This window comes from Rana temporaria, chromosome 2, assembly GCF_905171775.1.
Source record: "Rana temporaria chromosome 2, aRanTem1.1, whole genome shotgun sequence".
NCBI classification, from domain to species: Eukaryota; Metazoa; Chordata; class Amphibia; order Anura; family Ranidae; genus Rana; species Rana temporaria.
Window position 1 is genome coordinate 274,422,983 of NC_053490.1, and position 18,536 is coordinate 274,441,518.

The 18,536-nt window shown below is 42.4% G+C and overlaps 1 protein-coding gene across 3 annotated transcripts in view; it reads left to right on the forward strand.

The window, feature by feature from the left end:
• Positions 1-18,536, forward strand: part of PTP4A2 (protein tyrosine phosphatase 4A2) — a 67,076-nt gene that overhangs the window by 29,793 nt on the left and 18,747 nt on the right. The window contains exons 2-4 of one of the 3 annotated variants that reach the window (XM_040337066.1): positions 11,581-11,672; positions 12,177-12,280; positions 15,322-15,429. In XM_040337066.1, coding sequence (XP_040193000.1) covers positions 12,185-12,280; positions 15,322-15,429 — 204 coding nt within the window. In that variant the 5' untranslated portion in view covers positions 11,581-11,672; positions 12,177-12,184. Of the gene's footprint in view, positions 1-11,580; positions 12,281-15,321; positions 15,430-18,536 lie in introns of all 3 variants that reach the window. The other 2 variants (XM_040337068.1, XM_040337067.1) reach the window with 2 other exon arrangements.

Genomic DNA, 18,536 nt, shown 5'->3' on the forward strand with positions numbered 1-18,536 from the left:
CAGACAATTGCGCGGTCGTGCGACGTGGCCCCCAAACAAAATTGGCGTCCTTTTTTTCCCACAAATAGAGCTTTCTTTTGGTGGTATTTGATCACCTCTGCGGTTTTTAGTTTTTGCGCTATAAACAAAAATAGAGCGACAATTTTGAAAAAAATTAATATTTTTTACATTTTGCTATAATAAATATCCCCCAAAAATATATAAAAAAACATTTTTTTTCCTCAGTTTAGGCCGATACGTTTTCTTCTACATATTTTTCGTAAAAAAAAATCGCAATAAGCGTTTATTGATTGGTTTGCGCAAAAGTTATAGCGTTTACAAAATAGGGGGTAGTTTGTTTTTTTTACTAGTAATGGCGGCGATCAGCGTTTTTTTTTTTTTTCGGTACTGCGACATTATGGCGGACACTTCGGACACTTTTGACACATTTTTGGGACCATTGGCATTTTTATAGCGATCAGTGCTATAAAAATGCATTGGATTACTATAAAAATGCCACTGGCAGTGAAGGGGTTAACACTAGGGGGCGGGGAAGGGGTTAAGTATGCCTGGGTGTGTTCTTACTGTGGGGGGGGGGGTGGCCTCACTAGGGGAAACACTGATCCTTGGTTCATACATTGTATGAACCGAAGATCAGCATTTCCCCTGCTGACAGGACCGGGAGCTGTGTGTTTACACACACACAGCTCCCGGTCCCCGCTCTGTACCGAGCGATCGCGTGTGCCCGGCGGCGATCGCGCCCGCCAGGCACACGCACGGGAGTCGGGGGCGAGCAGGGGGCGCGCGCCCCTAGTGGCGGCTGGGAGAGAGGACGTCATATTACGTGCTCTCGCCCAGCAGAGCCACCTTGTGGACGTATTTCGACGGTGCGGCGACGGCAAGTGGTTAAAAAGAGGTTAAGGGCCCTTTCACATGTACAGACAAACGGTCCACTTATTACAAGTCCGTTTAGGGACTTGTAATGTATCCCTATGGGATTGCAGACGTTAGCGGATGATGCATCTGCTAACGTCTGCAACCATCTGCGTCCGCAAAGATCCGCTTTTGCGGATGGAAGAAAACCCTTTTTTCTTCCGTCCGGCGGAACGAATCGGATGAATACGGACACACGGTCCGTATTCATCCGATTCTCCATAGGGGAGAGCGGAGGAGAGACAGGGCGGTCTCTGCACAGTGTGCGGGGACCGCCCTGTTCGCCGACAGCTCAGCGGGGATTTACGGAGGAATCCCCGCTGAGCCAAACGGGCTAACGGAGCGGATCAATTACGGATCTGCTCCGTGTGAAAGAGCCCTAAGGTTGGCTATATGCTATCTTGGGAGTCTGGTACAGGGGACTATTTTTATTTTATTTTTGGAAGTAGACTCCCCTTTGCTTTTTATATTTCACTGCTTGTACAAAAAAATGTATTTGACCTCCAGGTTTTGGCTTTGATCGTTTAGTAACATACAGCCGTTTTGCCAAGTACATGTTGTACTGATTATGTTAACAATGTAAAGGTTGTCACACCTTGTTTAAGCCAGTAACCTTTAAAAAGTGTATGAACAATATTAGTAGGGATGCTAGCTTGTGTTAAATTTTATATACTGTATTTATTGGCGTATAACTCACCTTTTTACCCTGAAAATAGAGGGTAAACTGTGCCTGCGTGTTATACACAGGGGGCTGTGGGTGTTTTTTCCTGAAACTTCCCTCATACCGTTAAGGTGCGTGTTCTACGCCGATAAATATGGGTAAACAAAAATTGTAGTGTTTTGTAATGTAGCAATGTTTTTGGTATAAAAATTTAAAACGTGACTTAAACTGGCTGAATATTTTGGAACCTGGCTGAATCGTCTCTTTAAATGACCTTTACTTTCAGGTCACTTGTTGAAGTACCTGCCAGCCAACATCAGAAGCATTGTTTCTGTTTAAAGTGTTTTGCCACGCTCGTTTATCAACATTCCTAACATTACCTTCTGTTTGTCCTTCCTTGTCTGGCAGTGTTAAAGGCTTTCACCAAAAGTGGACTAGAGTGTTGCCACCATCCCATACATAGATATGTAAAGAGGGGTCCCCCAAAGAGGGTTGGGATTTTGAAGGCAACTAAATATAGGTACATACCAAATTAGTAAAAGTATAGTTTATTAAATATTATAAAAAAGTCAAGAATGTGAGAAACGCTAAAATTGACTGGTTTAAGAACAATATCAAAAATAACATAAAGGTTACAATGATTCCAAATTTACACTGGTGTTTTCTCCTAATTAGAGATTACGCCCGACACGTTTCAGGATCTTGTCCTTTTTTCACGGGCATTCCCTTATGGCAGGCATGCCCAAAGTCCAGCCCGCAGGCCAATCACGGCCCGCGTTCCAGTTTCAGATGGCCCGCCTTGGAATTTTGCCATGTATATCTTCTGTGGCCCCCAACGATCTCCCAGCACGGCAGGCCACAAAAGATGTTCATGCTGGCTGCCTCAGAGGGGACAGGGAGGAGGGCGGGACAAGTGCCGTTCATGCAGGAGTATTTCCTGTTTGCACGGCAGCCTTTGTAAAAGGAAGTCCCGTCTCTTACTTATGTGAGCCATGGAATTCGCTCGGTAGTGACGTGCTCTGCCTCCCCACACGGGGCCCGGGTCTTGATTGGATAGATTGATGGCAGCACAGCCATTGGCTTCCGCTGCTGTCAATCAAATTCAGTGATGCGAGGGGCGTGGCCAAGTCATACATTTGGCGGCTATGAACGCTGAATGAATGACCCTGGAGTGCGCTCACAAGGTAACCCCCTCGGGGAGAGTGCTTCTCCTAGGGGTTTATCTGATGTTGGAAGGAGCCGCCGAGGGACCCCAGAAGTCGCGGATTGGGCTACACAGCAGAACGACCTGCACAGTGGAGTCAAGTATGACTGACGTACGATATTTAAAAAAAAAAAAAAAAAAAGCTTTACAACCACTTTAAAGTTTAGACTTGGCTTCTACTTAAATTTCTTTCAATGAATTTTTTCCCGTCGTTTAAATCTGTAGCACAATATCGCAAATCTTTCTCTATGAAGTCTTGATGGTGCATGATTTCAAACTTTTTCAGAGGAGCTCTTGAACATCCTGTTCAGGTTCACCACTGTTTTGAAAAATGATCTCAAACTCCTGACAGTGTGTGCATTTTGGAAGTCTTTCAAAGTCTCAGCTGTTCCTGTCTGTAAAAGGCAAGTCAGCCAGTCAGCAAAAGGCTTCTTGCTCAGCTTCATGTTTTCGAGAGCTCCAAGGTAAAAGCATAGTGCAGCAGGGGATGGAGGGGGGGGATCGGTTCCCCAGCAATACATATTTTTGGCCCTTTATTACTCTCCTGGAATTCCTGGCCTCGCAATGCTCACATGGCAGATATAAAATGACACATGAGGAAACCTGATTATTCAGGTAGAGGCTGCTTTCACCACAGAATAAAAGAACTGTGTAATGGGACAGGACTTTGCTTCCTGTTTTTACTGGAAGGCCCAGAGACACAGCGCTGTGCCCCACATGCATTGCCGCTAAGGTAATACATCCAGATAAAGCTTGTCAGTAAGATTAACAGGAATTTATAGCCATAAATCTCTCTCAGCAGTGCTGAACATATCCTGATTTACCACTGTGTAACTCTGAAGGTTGCTGTACATATACTGTAGGAAGCAAGGCTTTCACGTTGAGGTAGATTTGTTATCCAACTTTTTCCTTTCTCTCTCTCTCTCTCTATATATCTATATATCGATATATATATATATATATATATATATATATATATATATATATATATATATATAAATTTAATTACACATATACATATATAATATATATAATTTAATTACACATATACATATATAATATATATGTATATGTGTAATTAAATATATATATTATATATATTTAATTACACATATACATTTTGTAATGTTACTGATGACCTATTCCCTACGAACTGGAATTTTACCTAATGCTTGAGCATGTACCCTAAACTTATTAACCACTTGCTTACTGGGCACATAAACCCCCTTCGTGCCCAGGCGAAATTTCAGCTTCCGGCACTGCGTCGCTTTAACTTTAATTGCGCGGTCATGCGACGTGGCTCCCAAACAAAATTGACGTCCTTTTTCCCCCCACAAATAGAGCTTTATTTTGGTGGTCTTTGATCACCTCTGCGGTTTTTATTTTTTGCGCTATAAACAAAAAAAGAGCGACAATTTAAAAAAATATATATATATTTTTTTACTTGTTGCTATAATAAATATCCCAATTTTTTTTTTAAAAAAAACTATTTTTTTTTCTCAGTTAAGGCCGATACATATTTTTCGACGTATTTTTGTAAAAAAAAAAAAACGCAATAAGCGACTGGTTTGCGCAAAAGTTATAGTGCCTACAAAATGGGGGATAGATTTTTGTTTGTTTTTTATTTTTATTTTTTTTACTTGTAATGGCGGCGATTTGCAATTTTTTTTTTTTTTTTTTGTGTCAGGGCAAGGATATTGCGGCGGACGTATCGGACACTTTTGACACAATTTTGGGACCATTCACATTTATACAGCGATCAGTGCTATAAAAAAGCACTAATTACTGTATAAATGTGACTGGCAGTGAAGGGGTTAACACTAGGGGGTGAGGAAGGGGTTAAATGTATTCCCTCATTGTGTTCTTACTGTGTAGGGGGAGGGGACTGACTGGGGGAGGTGACCGATGCTGTGTCCCTATGTACAAGGGACACAGATCGGTCTCCTCTCTCCCTGACAGGACGTGGAGCTCTGTGTTTACACACAGAGCTCCACGTCCTGTGTTACCGACGATCGCGAGTGTCTGGCGGACATCGCGGCCGCCAGGCACTCGCATCGGCTCCCGAGCGATGCGCCGGGCACGTTGTTTCCCCGCGGCGCGCACAGGGAACAATAACAGGACATCCAGGGACGTCCACCCGGCACTTGAGAGCCGTGCTGTGGACGTCTTTCGACCATAGTGCGGATCTCAAGTGGTTAAACACATCGGAGTGGTTGCTAGTCATTTAGGGTTTGCCTTTTACATCATTAAACCTTTAGACATGTTGGTAGGTTAATTGGCTCGTGTCTTAAAGTGTATGTATGAATGTGAGTTGGGGACTTTAGATTGTAAGCTCCTGGACGATCCAATGTAGCAGTGTTGAGCAATCATGCCCTTTCACAGGCCATATATAGGAAAAAAATCAAATGCATGAGCTAGACACCTACAAATAATACCATTAACAGAAAGAGAAAAGGGGCAGAAATGGGAATGGTGGTATGCGAGGGGAAGTGGAAAATAGGAGGGAAGGGGAGCAAAAGATTGGGGGGGGAGATAGGTTATGCACAAAAACCAACAATCGGCAGTATAACGAAATTTAGATATGTTGCTATCGGCAGTGTTCCAAAGATCTGCAGCAAGCCCGCCCCACTCCGTGATATCGCTATACAAAATCAGTTCAATGTCCTAGTAGTGGAGATGGCGACAAAGAGGGGACCCAGACGTGGCAAGCTGGGGTGCCTGCGAGGCGCTAGAGGTATAATGTATCCAAGTGGCCCAAATACTCTAGAACTTCTCGTCTGTCCTTACACGTCGCCACTAGAGCTGCACGATTAAGCGTGAAGAATCGAAATGGTGATCTTTTTCCCTTCCTGATCTTCAAAACAGCATGTCATGATCTTTCTAACAAGTGCAGAGCGTTCTCACAGCTGGAAAACAAAATCCAGGCAGTTTGCCAATTTTTTTTTTTTTTTACAACATGCGAATAAGTAGAAACAAAGTATCTTTTCGTTCTTTTATCAAGGGAAAGAACTCCTGCGTGTAGATGAAGGAAGTTTAACCAGTTAAAGACCCAGTCTGTCACACCGCTACACCGATTTTGTTAAAGCGCTTCCAACGGAGGCTCTTTACCATGTGATCAGCCGCCTCCCAATCATGGCTGATCATGATGTAAACAAGAAGAGCCGTTGATCGGCTTTTCCTCACTCGCGTCTGACAGACGCAAGTAGAGGAGAGCCGATCGACTGCCCTCCTGACAGGGGGGTCTGTGCTGATTTTTATCAGTGCAGCACCCCCTCAGATCCCACCCAGGACCATCAGGGTGACCGTCCACACTGGACCACCAGGTATGCCACCTCTAGACCACCAGGGAAATGCCAATCTCAGGCCAGGCAGCTGCCAATCGATGCCCATCCACAATACCTGCCAGTGACACCAGGGATGTCTATCAGTGGCATGTATCAATGCCCAGCAGTGCTGCCCATCAGTGCCACCAATAAGTAGCTATCTTTGCAGCCTTTCAGTGCCCGTGTCGCCTAATCAATGCCCATCAGTGCTGATTATCGGTGTCCGCTCATTGGTGCCACATCATCGGTGAAGAAGGCTTACTTGTATACAAAATTTTATAACAAACACAAAACTTTTTTTTTTTTTCTTCAAAGAGGTGATCAAATGCCAACAAAATAAAAAATGTGTTTGTGTACAGTGTACCATGACCGTGCAATTTGTCATTTAAACAGCACTGCGATGAAAGCTGAAAATTGGCTTGGGCAGGATGGGGCGTAAGTGCCTGGTATTGAAGTGGTTAAAGCGGATGTTCCACCCCAAAAAAATATTAAAAGCCAGCAGCTACAAATACTGCAGCTGCTGACTTTTAATATAAGGACACTTGCCTGTCCTGGAGTCCAGCGCCGTCCGCAGCAGAGCAGGAGCGATCGCTCGTCACCCTGCTGCTCCCCCCTCCATCCACGCTGAGGGAACCAGGAAGTGAAGCGCTGCGGCTTCACTGCCCGGTTCCCTACGGCGCATGCCCGAGTCGCGCCGTGCCTGCCGATTGGCTCCCGCTATGTGCTGGGAGCCGAGTGTTCCCAGCACACAACGGGGGGGGGGGGGTGACGGGATGTGACGCAATGCCCGTCTTTTGCCCGTGAATGCCGGGCCGGAAGTGGGTGCAAATACCTGTCTTTAGACAGGTATCTGCACCCCCCTCCCCCTGAAAGGTGTCAAATGTGACACCGGAGGGGGGAGGGTTCCGATCAGCGGGACTTCACTTTAGGGTGGAGAACCGCTTTAAAGCCATTCTTCCTTGCCCCTCTATCACCCCAGTGCAGATTATAGGTAATTTTTGTGTACTGAGGGGCTTTTGAAGAGCAAATACTGCACAGCAGAGCATAATTGGCAAAGTAAGCCTTGCTCTTACATCTCAGTACTATGTTCTGTTGCACTGACTGCATCTGCCTTATTTTCCAGTATTCAACTGAATGCCCATTCGGATTTGTACAAGATGTATTATCTTGGCAGTGAGCTGGTGTGTTGGCACACTTTAGTTACCTTGGAGAGATTAGCCTTTTATGTCTGGTCTTTAGATTTTCTTTAGGGCTTGCCCTTCTGGGTACAAGTGTGTGTAATTTACCATGATCTCATTAACCCCAGCAGTTCATTGACAGAAGAAACGATGGGGTGTTGTGTTTAGTGAGCCATGGCTGACGGCATGAAGCTTGGCCAAGCTAGTAGAGCCTTAGCTGTAGGCCGGTTTTACACCAGCCTTTAATCATTAACCTCATAGTCAAACATTGACCCATTAAATATTGTAGTCCTTCCACTTTTCACTGATACTAAATCCTGGCGCTGTACTGCAACCACCACTTTTTACATGTACTGTACTTCTGAGGCTTGCTAGTATCTTTTCCCTGCAGATTCTTTTGGCGAGCCTTATCTCCTCTTTCTAGGTATTTGCTGAGGATTCTATTGGCTTCCTTTCAGTTGGTGTAAAAGCCTCTTGTGGTCTTAGTTATGAAAAGGATAGAAGCTTTTTATGTGAGTGACTTTTAGCATTCCTTCTCATCACTATTTTTGTCACCAGGCTATCCTCTGCTTGCATAAATAGAATTTTTCTCTTTTAAAGGGTCACTAAAGGATTTATTTTTTATTTTTTTTAGCTAAAAAGCTCCCTTTACCTTACTGCAGTCCTGGTTTCATGTCCTCATTGTTCGTTTTTGCTCTGATGTTGCTGTAATCCTTCTTTGTTCTGAACACTTCCTGGTTGTCTGTTTCCTGATGAAAAAAGTCATGGGAGCTTTCTCTGTGGTCACTAATCAAGGAGGTGTGATTACTGTGTGTCTAAAACCCCTCAGAACCAATCAGTTTAGTTTTACAAACCATCACTGCCCTGTATTGGCACTGTGGCTCTGTACATCACAGAAGCAGGAAACAACATGCAAAAACAAAACTGAAATTGTAGGTACATTATATGATTGATTTTTATCTATTTTTAAAAGGAATCTGTTAACTATTATGTCTCTATACCCTGTAAACAGTCATTTCAGCAAAAAAATATTTTTCCTTTACAACTCCTTTAAGCCTAGGTTCACACTGTAGTGAATAGCGATGCAGGAACCTACGCGATTACAGCGCCGGTTCCCACATCGCTTTTCTCCCGCAGGCTGTTCACACCGCCCTCTGCGAACCGCTGTGGGTGTCAATACAATGTTTGACACCCCCAGATCAGTTCACAGTGTGAACTGTAAACTCGCACAGGAATCGGATCGCATGGGTGAGAGGGGGAAAAAAAAAAATCCCTGCACTATTTTTCTGCGAATCCAATGTGAGTTCAGCCATACAACTGTATGACTGAACTCGCATTGCACAGACATCGCATGCGATCAGCATCACCGTGCAGGTGCGAATCACATGAAATGTTTGTGTTTGCTTTAGTGTGAACTAAGGCTCAATATAGCAGTTCACATTTTGTTAGCTAGGCAAAAAATAAATAATAAAATAAACTGGCCAAAACTGTATTTGCCTTGCTTGTCAATCATTCCCTTGTGCAAAAATCAAGGTGGGCAAATTCTAAAATGAGAGAGATTATATATATATATATATATATATATATATATATATATATATATATATATATATATATGTATGTATATATATATATATATATGTATGTATATCTCTTCTATGGGCACCCAGCTGTGACCGCTTGCGACTTCACAGCTGGGTGCACTGCCCACTGTGCTCTGTGACAGGCCCCCCAAGTCTTCTAGGACCTATCGTATGTCCCGGAAGACTTCGGCAGGGAGAACTTCCCCTTACAAGCTCTTAAGGCGACCAGAGCCTAAGTGGTTGCAGGTACCTGTCAAAATCTTGCCCCTGTTCCTCCCCATCTCCTCATTCTCCCCAAAAGCTCAGTTTCACAAACCAGAGTCTTAAAGCGTAAGTTCCACTTTTGGGTGGAACTTCACTTTAATCTGTCTGCTGATCCTCACTGAGCAGGCCTATGACTGGTCCGTGACAGAGATACAGACTGCTCTCTCTTCTATGGGCAGTCAGATGTAAACGGACCGCCTGTCCATTTACACTTGCCCGCCATCCAATTTGATTTGCCAGATGGATGGGAAAACTGAACTGTTTTTAGCAGATGCGATCAGATGTCGACAGGTGTCAAAGGACAGGATTTGACAAATTAGCTTGGAATCTAGGAGCCAGCTAAAAAAGTTAGGAGCCAGAAAACGCGCCCTGTCCCGCCAGGCTCGCGCGCAGAAGCGAACGCATACGTGAGTAGCACCCGCATATGTAAACGGTATTCAAACCACACATGTGAGGTATCGCCGTGATTGGTAAAGTGACAGCAATATTTCTTGCCCTAGACCTCCTCTGTAACTCAAAACATGCAACCTGTAAACATTTTTAAACGTCGCCTATGGAGATTTTAAAGGGTAAAAGTTTGTCGCCATTCCACGAGCGGACGCAATTTTGAAACGTGACATGTTGGGTATCAATTTACTGGGCGTAACATTATCTTTCACAATATAAAAAAAAATTGGGCTAACTTTACTGTCTTATTTCTTAAAGTGTATTTTCCCCCCCAAAAAAGTGCGCTTGTAAGACCGCTGCGCAAATACGGTGTGACAAAGTATTGCAACGACCGCCATTTTATTCTCTAGGGTGTTGGAGTAAAAAATATATATAATATTTGGGGGCTCTAATTAGAGGGAAGGAGATGGCAGTGAGAACACTGTGGAAGCTCCATTAGAATTGCTGGTTTACTTGTCATGCCAACGACCACCACAACATGGCACCAGATCACAGAAGGAAGCTTAGGCCTGCAGAAGGACGCAAAGCCGCGGTCGCATGGAGACACAGGATGGGGTATCCTGTGTCTCCGTGCTCCCCCACCGCACGATCGCGCCAGCCGGTAATTGAGGCGGAGGCCTTCTGCAGGCCTAAGTTTTCCCGGGTGCCAGGTCGCTAAGTCTTGTCACAATTGCGATCGGGCGCCCGGATTTTGTCGAACCCTGTCAAAGGGCATATGTCCGTTGACACCCACCACTCCATGTTGGAGACTGGAGGACTCCATTTAGTGCGCCTGAAAAACTGACAGGTGGACTCGATTGGGGTCAACCATGTGAAAGGGCCTTAAATCCCTAGACACAGCTTGTGTTTAAAATTTTAAAACTATATGTTCATCTAAAAGTGGAACTAAAGGGAGAAATGCTTACCTCCGCTCAAGCAGTCCAACTCCTGGAGGATGCCAGCTCCGGTGAGGATCCTCAAAACTCGAGGCAAAATATGTGGCGTGTGTGATTCTGCGCAACGGAATCGCATGACAGAGCGTTTTTTAAAAATTGTTTGGCTTGTTGCCCAAAAAGGAGCTTCTTTTGGGCGACAAACATGTGTAGGGCAGCCTATTGAAGTGAACGGGCTGCACTATGCGCAACGAGCAGAAATTTGTGCAAATTTCCTTTTTAGAATTGCATGCGGGAACATTCGTTCCTGCCACGCAATGTCTGAAGTGGAACTAAGCCCCTGTCATTGTTACTGTGTATATATACTTTGTACCAACTATTTTTGTAGTTACCTTTGCTGGACAGCTTGGTCTACATGTTGGGGTAAAGGCAAAATTAATAATAAAAAAAAAAAGAAGGAATAAATATTTTGAATACTAGAATTGCAGGTATTAATCGCATACAGTTACTGGAATACAGCAAGTGTAAGCAGATTAATAAAACTTATGTTGCTAGGTGCTAGAACAATTCTGTTTTTGTGTGTACGAATGTGAAATTTGCCTTGTTTGCTCGCTATATTTCACTTCCTGCACAGAAGCAGATGAAAATGGATGCCTGTTCATATCTCAGTCATGGGTATGCTTGTGTAATGTTGATGGCAGTATGAGGGTCTCTGGTTTATGTACTCTTACCAGGTGAATTGTATAATAATCAGTGATTGTATCTGTATGGGAAGTATAATCACTGCTCCCTTCCTGGAAACAGCAGGGGGTGCACACATGCTCATGCAAATAGGGGTTTTCCAGTTCAGCTGGAAATTTCCTGAAAATTTGTCTCTACAGAGGTGAAGCCATGATGACTTTCATTTATGGCAGGAACCACACTACCATAAAATAAATCACAAAAAAAAAAAAAAATTTTGTTTGTGTGTGATATATATATATATATAATATATATATATATATATATATATATATATATATATATATATATATAATGTATATGTGTGTGTTGTAGTGATTTATTTTGCATAACAAAAGATATTTTTGAATAATTTTGTTCATGTTGTATTTATTTTTTATTTTTTTGTCTTTCAGGGTTCCTCTTGGAATATACGTCGCACATTTATGGCGATTCGGCGCATAAGCACAGAATACTGCCAGGCTCAGCACAGCGTTGGTGCAGACAAGTGAGCAGAGAGGCCTCTCGGTGACCCACCTGAGCCCACCCATCCATGTCCTGCACTCACACTCGCCAACCGCAGAAAAGCATATGGGCGTTCTAACTTATTATTTCACCTCACAGCCGCATATTTTTCACTACTTTTTATTTTTTCCTTTTGTGAAGGGAAGAATCGTACGGGGGAAATCTTCTCCTTTAATGAGTGCCTCATTGCTGTAGGGACCATTGGTCACTATAGACGCGCATATATATTTTTTTTTTCCCAAGCTCTCTTCCCCCTTACTAGAAGTAATGTGAGGGATATCTCTTGGATGCTCTACTGCATCCCACGAAAATTGGTCACAAAACTAACATCTCTCAATTGGGACTTTGCAATAACAGAGTAACCTTTTCCACCTGCAAATATATAAATATATTTTTCTTTGTAGAATTTTTTTAATATTTTCTGCTGTGAATTTTTTTTGAGGATTTTTTTTTTTTTTTTAAATAAATAAACCTTATTTTTTTAAAGTTATCATAATGAACCGTCCTGCTCCAGTGGAAATATCTTATGAGTGTATGCGTTTTCTAATTACTCACAATCCAACAAATGCCACCCTCAACAAATTCACAGAGGTAAGTTGTATATTGTTGCTATTAAGCGTAAGATTTCTAGTGTGTTTTGAACTGAGGTAAAGCTTGAAGGGGTTGTCCTCTGGAAAATTTGATTATTTTCTATTTGTTGCTATTTCAACAACGTTATGTACAATGCGCTGGAAATTTAATCTTACAGATACAACCGGCCCTTTTTAGGGTAATCATGCTGATGCGGCCCACGATGAAATTTAGTTTGACACCCCTGTTCTAACCCAAACAGGGAACCCATTGAAGTCTATGGGAGCCAAATATGAAAAATCAAAAGTGCCCATTTTGACGGCTGATATGCACGTAATTGGCCATAAAAGGGGTATGGGGGTCTGGGTACTACCCTAAGGGACTTGTATCACCAATTTTTTTTTTTAAAACTGTAATTTTTGCAGGAGCAGTGATTTTAATTATGCTTAAAGTGAAACAATAAAAATGTAATTCCTTTTAAATATAGTGCCTGGGGGGGTCCCCTTAATGTGCCAGACATGAAACCAAATCCCATTAAAATGACTCGTGGTTACAACTACTGTCACCCAGCTATTAACCACTTCATCCCCAGAGGATTTGGCTGCCCAATGATCGGACATTTTTTTTGTGATTTGGCACTGCGTTGCACATTGCATCCAAACAAAATTGACGTCCCCCCCCTACAAATAGAGCTTTCCTTTGGTGGTATTTGATCACCTCTCCGGTTTTTAAATTTTTTGCGCTATAAAAAAAAAACTATTTTGGTAAAAAAAGCAATATTTTTATTATTACTTTTTGCTATAAATATCCACAAAAATGTTTTTTCCCTCAGTTTAGGCCGATATGTATTCTACATATTTTTGGTAAAAAAAAAAATCGCAATAAGCGTAATATTGGTTTCGCAAAAGTTATAGCGTCTACAAAATAGGTGATAGTTTTATGGCATTTTTATTATTGATTATTTTTTTTTTTTTACTAGTATTAGCGGCGATCAGCAATTTTTAATCGTGACTGTGATATTGCGTTGGACGCTTTTGACACTATTTTGGGACCATTGTCGGTTATACAGAGATCAGTGCTATAAAAAATGCACAGATTACTGTGTAAATGGCAGTGAAGGGGTTAAGTGTGTCCTAGGGAGTGATTCTAACTGTGAATGGGGCGGGGCTACCAGTGACACGCCAAAAGCCTGTGATTATTATATTGCTGTGTATGGGTTTGTGGCTTCCACATCCTAGCTTATGGAGCTGATCTGTGCATGCGCAACTTGCAGGCTCAATGTTTCTACAAGATGACACTAGGCTCAGTCTGGGGAATTGCCTAAGCTTGGTGCACCATTATAATGTAAACTAAGCAGATAGACCTTTTTCAGGGCTATCTGCAACAGCCACACCAGTTTGATTTAGAGTGAAATGGAAACTAGCGCAGGTCTGCCCCTAATCAACACTATCTGGCAGTTTTCCATATGGAAAACTGCCACAGATACTTGTCAGATGTGACTTGTTCGGGATGTGAGCTGTCGGCAGAGAAATCGGAGCATGGAGCTCCAGCTCTGTTCTTTGTGCTGCCTATCAGAGACACAACAGAACAGAAAATTGATCCCTCTTAACAAAGGGTCATGCGCTCATTTTCGCGGTATACACCGCTCCTAAAGAGAACCTGCCCATTGAAATCAATGGGCACTTTTAACCCTTTTTCGACCCGCTAGCGGGGGGGGTTAAAAGCGCACCGCTAGCGGTCGTAAATAAGCTGCTAAAATGATGCCTCAGTGTGAAAGTGTCCTTACAGGGACCAAACAGTTGTGGTATACAGTAAAAACTTGGTTTGCAAGCATAATTCTTTCCAGAAACATGCTTGTAATCCAAAGCACTTGTATATCAAAATATATGGAATCAAAATTGCGCCAAAAAAACAAAATATAAAGTATATAACAATATCTGCTAAACACCGCAATCCGACAAAAACTGAAATGCAAAAAATATAAAGTGTAGTGCTGTGAATGAAAAGATGGGATCAACCATCAAATAAAGTGACATAAATATAAAGATGTTAATAACCTTAATATGTGCATGAAATCATTAGTGAACCCTTCATATAAATAAAAACTCTAAAGGAAGAAGGGATGTATTGAAATATGTCTTCACATATGTAGAAATGAAGTGAGTCCACAAAAAAGGAAACTGGCAGCTAGCAGCAAAGTTGGTGCATATAAACCATCAGTGATAACAAAAGCAACTGTGAAAACTGAAGTAAACGGTCCTCTACACAAATCATCAAGTTATAAAAATATGAAAAGCTTGTAAGCTTCTGAAACAGTTCGTCTGATAGATATCCAAGTGGAAAGGATCTTGTCCACACTACCCTGTACTTCCAAACGTTCTCTATACACTTGGTGTGCTATAGAAAATATCAACCAGGAGTGCCTTCACCAGTGGGCAGGGGGAGAAATGAATACTCCTACCCTCCAAAGTGGACCCAGCTCACCGTATGGCGGTGGATCACTTGCGCTTAAACAACACCAAAGACAATACGAACGATCTATAGGACACCTCCTTTTCTCCGCTGGAAGACTAGCTTCTGTATCGGACCGACTTGTTGCAGCATCAAATCCGGTACATAGGGCTCAGAGATGTATCAGATTAAGCCGAACTTGGAAGGTATGTGGAAAAAACAAAAAGCCTCCACATAGTGTAAATTCAAAAAGCTGACCAGCTTTATTCAAATTTGTCAAACAAAAAAACTCAAATTCAAGAACGATAAAACTGCAAAAATATAAAATGTATAAAAAATTCCAACCAAAATAGAAAACAGAGAGGGGGGGGGGGTATATACTGCATGGTATAGACAGCGAATACTGGCATGCGGACCCGACACGTTTTGTCTACACAGACATCAACTGGGGTGCCCTTTTGTTTACCTGTCTCTTGAGGATTGACCACAAGTTCTCAATGGGATTAAGGTCTAGGGAATTTTCTTGTATGATTATTAAGAAAATCTGAATATTTAATGAGAGCACTTTCTTCAATGCTTTGTCATGCTTCTATATATATCCTTTTTTTTTATATTTTTCTTCTCAGGAGCTTAAGAAATATGGCGTCACCACTGTAGTGAGGGTCTGTGAAGCCACCTATGACAAGGCTCCGGTAGAAAAGGAAGGCATCCAAGTGTTTGTGAGTATTTACAGTTAATTGCACATCACTTTTTTTTTATTTATTTTTTACCCTTTTCAAGGTGTATTTATTTGCAGTCATGCAACACTTATTTAAGATTTGCTACTTTGTGGTTTGTGCCCAACTGTGTTGAATCAAAATGTTCAAATTTTGTGTAAAACATTTGCCATGGCCAAATGTTTTGAGACTGACACATATATTTTCAGAATGTCTGCTGCTTCAGTTGTTTTAGATCTTTTTGTCAGATGTTACTATGGTATAATTACAAGAATTTCATAAGTGTCAAAGGCTTTTTTTTGACAATTACGTTAAGTTTATGCAAAGAGTCAATATTTGCAGTGTTGACCCTTCTTTTTCAAGACCTCTGCAATTCACCCTGGCATGCTGTCAATCGCCTTCTGGGCCACATCCTGATTACTGGTAGCCCATTCTCGCATGATCAATGCTTGGAGTGTCAGAATCTGGGGGGGGGGGGGGGGGGTTTGTTTACCTGTCTCGAGGATTGACCACAAGTTCTCAATGGAATTAAGGTCTAGGGAATTTCCTGGCCATGGATATAAAATGTCAATGTTTTTGTTCCCCCTAACCACTTGGCTATCACGTTTGCCCTATGGCAAGCTGCTCCCTCCTGGAAAAGGCATTGTTTGTCACCAAGCTTTTCTTGGATGGTTGGGGGAAGTTACTCTCAGCGGATGTTTTTGTACCATTTATTCATGGCTGTGTTCTTAGGCAAAATTGTGAGTGAGTCCACTCCATTGGCTGAGAAGCAATCCCACACATGAATGGTCTCAGGATGCTTTACTGTTGGCATGACACAGGACTGATGGTAGCACTCACCTTTTCTTCTCCGGACAAGGTTTTTTCCGGATGCTGCCAACAATCGGAGGGGGATTCATCAGAGAAAATGACTTTACCCCAGTCCTCAGCAGTCCAATCCCTGTACCTTTTTGCAGAATATCAGTCTGTCCTGATATTTTTTCCTGCAGTGAAGTGTCTTCTTTGCTGCCCTTCTTGACACCAGGGCCATCCTCAAAGTCTTAGCCTCGCTGTGTGTGGAGATGCACTCACACCTGCCTGCGGCCATTTCTGAGCAAGCTCTGCACTGCTAGTTCCCTGATCCCGCAGCTGAATCAACTATAGGAGACGGTCCTGGCGCTTGCTGGATGTTTTTGGGTGCCCTGATGCCTTCACAAAGGCAGTGGAAATGTTTTTTATGGGATTAAGTTAGTTTTCATGGCAAAGAGGGACTTTGCAGTTAATTGCAATTCATCTGATCACTCTTCATAACATTATGGAGTATATGCAAATTGTCATATAAACTGAGGTAGCAGACTTTAAAAATTTTATATTTGCGTTATTCTCAAAACTTTTGGCCACAGCTGTACTGTTGGAGGAAGAAAACACTTTCCAAAGCTTTTATTTTTCACACACGGCTCTGTCAAAGTAGACATGTTGGTCTTTAACTGATGAGGTAAGATCGCAATGTTAAACGGCTGCTTGTGTGTGGTTAAGTTGGATAGAATTCCCCTTAAATTTTCAGTGATGAAATAACTTGCATTTACCAGAGGACCTTTCTGGGAAGATATTTGATGGCCAACTAGAGTTGCTAGCACGTCCCAAAATGTCCTATCTGGATAATTATTTAAAATAATTTGTCGTCCTTTAGTGGCTGCACAGGTTTGCATGACCAGCTTTGTTGCTTGGATGAAGTGTTGTATGAAGTGAATTTTTGGTGACGTTGCAAAAGTATTCAGTGATTAGTAAGGTGGCTGATTCTCCCCTTGCCCTGGCACTTGTCTATTAAAGTGGTTGTAAACCCTTACATATACACAGTAAAGTGACTATCCTCTGGTGATACACAGAGATAAAACAAATCCTCCTACATACGTTGTACCTGTTATCTGCAGGTTTCTCTTCAGCCCTTGAAGGTACACAATTTATAAAGCTTTTCAGAGCTGTCAGAAAACAGGGGGCAAAGAGCTGAAATTATACACTGCAGAGTTCAGTAAGGAGAGCTCTAAGCGCTGATTTGAGGGGCACAGTGATAGTCTCGGCTCTGTTCATCAGCTGGAGCTCCCTCCTCTGTCGCCATTTTTCTCTTGATGTCAGGAAAACTTGTAAGAAGTGATTTCTGCTGATAGCTGAGGAACAAAGCAGCAAAGAGACATTACACGTAGTGCTCTGGATTGAGACAAGTATACACACTATAGAGGGGTATGCTTTGTTTGTATTTCATATCTGTAGTTTACAGCCACTTTAAAGCAGAACTAAACACTGCTATCCTTTACAGCTAAAGAAAATTGCCATCACATCCTCTGTTTGATCTGTAGTTGCCATGGCGCTGCACATATGTTCAGCTATGACACCAGCCTTTTTGGCTTTTAAGCCATTTGGCTTAAAAGTTTGAAAGCGAACATAAGCATGCCAGATACTGTAACCGTCATCGCCAGAGGCATGCCTTGAATGTAACCGTTTACATAAACCATTAAATTGGAATTAAAATTAGAGATACTTTTGCGCCAGTTGGTCCGACATCCATGAAATCTCTCGCCAGCATCTTCTCTCGCTTCTTTTAGGTGTGGGTCTTGATTAGCCAGTATGGAATGACTTCACTCCCACACATGTGCAGGAATTCAGTCATCCCGGCTCACAGACATAGTGCCTAAATGTATACTAAGCTGCACATACACAACCCAGTGTACATCCTAAGAGACCGCAAACGGACAGGTAGGTTTATTTTATTGCAGAATAGACATTGCATGTCTCCTCTACAATAAATATCCTTGAGTTCCACTTTAAATTGGTGGGTTTAATTTCCTTTTAAGAGTTTCACAAACATTGTCGATTTTTGGTCATGCTGCTTGATCGGGGAGCTCTGTTACCAGTCCAGTTTGGCCCCATCATATATCATGCTTCTAGTGAGCCAGTAAGGGGCAGCAGAAGGGCATTACAGGGTCATCATAAGGAGAAGGCTATGGCGAATCCTAAATTTGGAAGTGGAAATATCCAGCTTTTTCACCTGGCAGAAGGGTACCAGAAGCATCATGTGACAAATCTAAACACTTCCTGAAGAGATTTTTCATGCAGTTTATCTCAGTTCTGCTTGG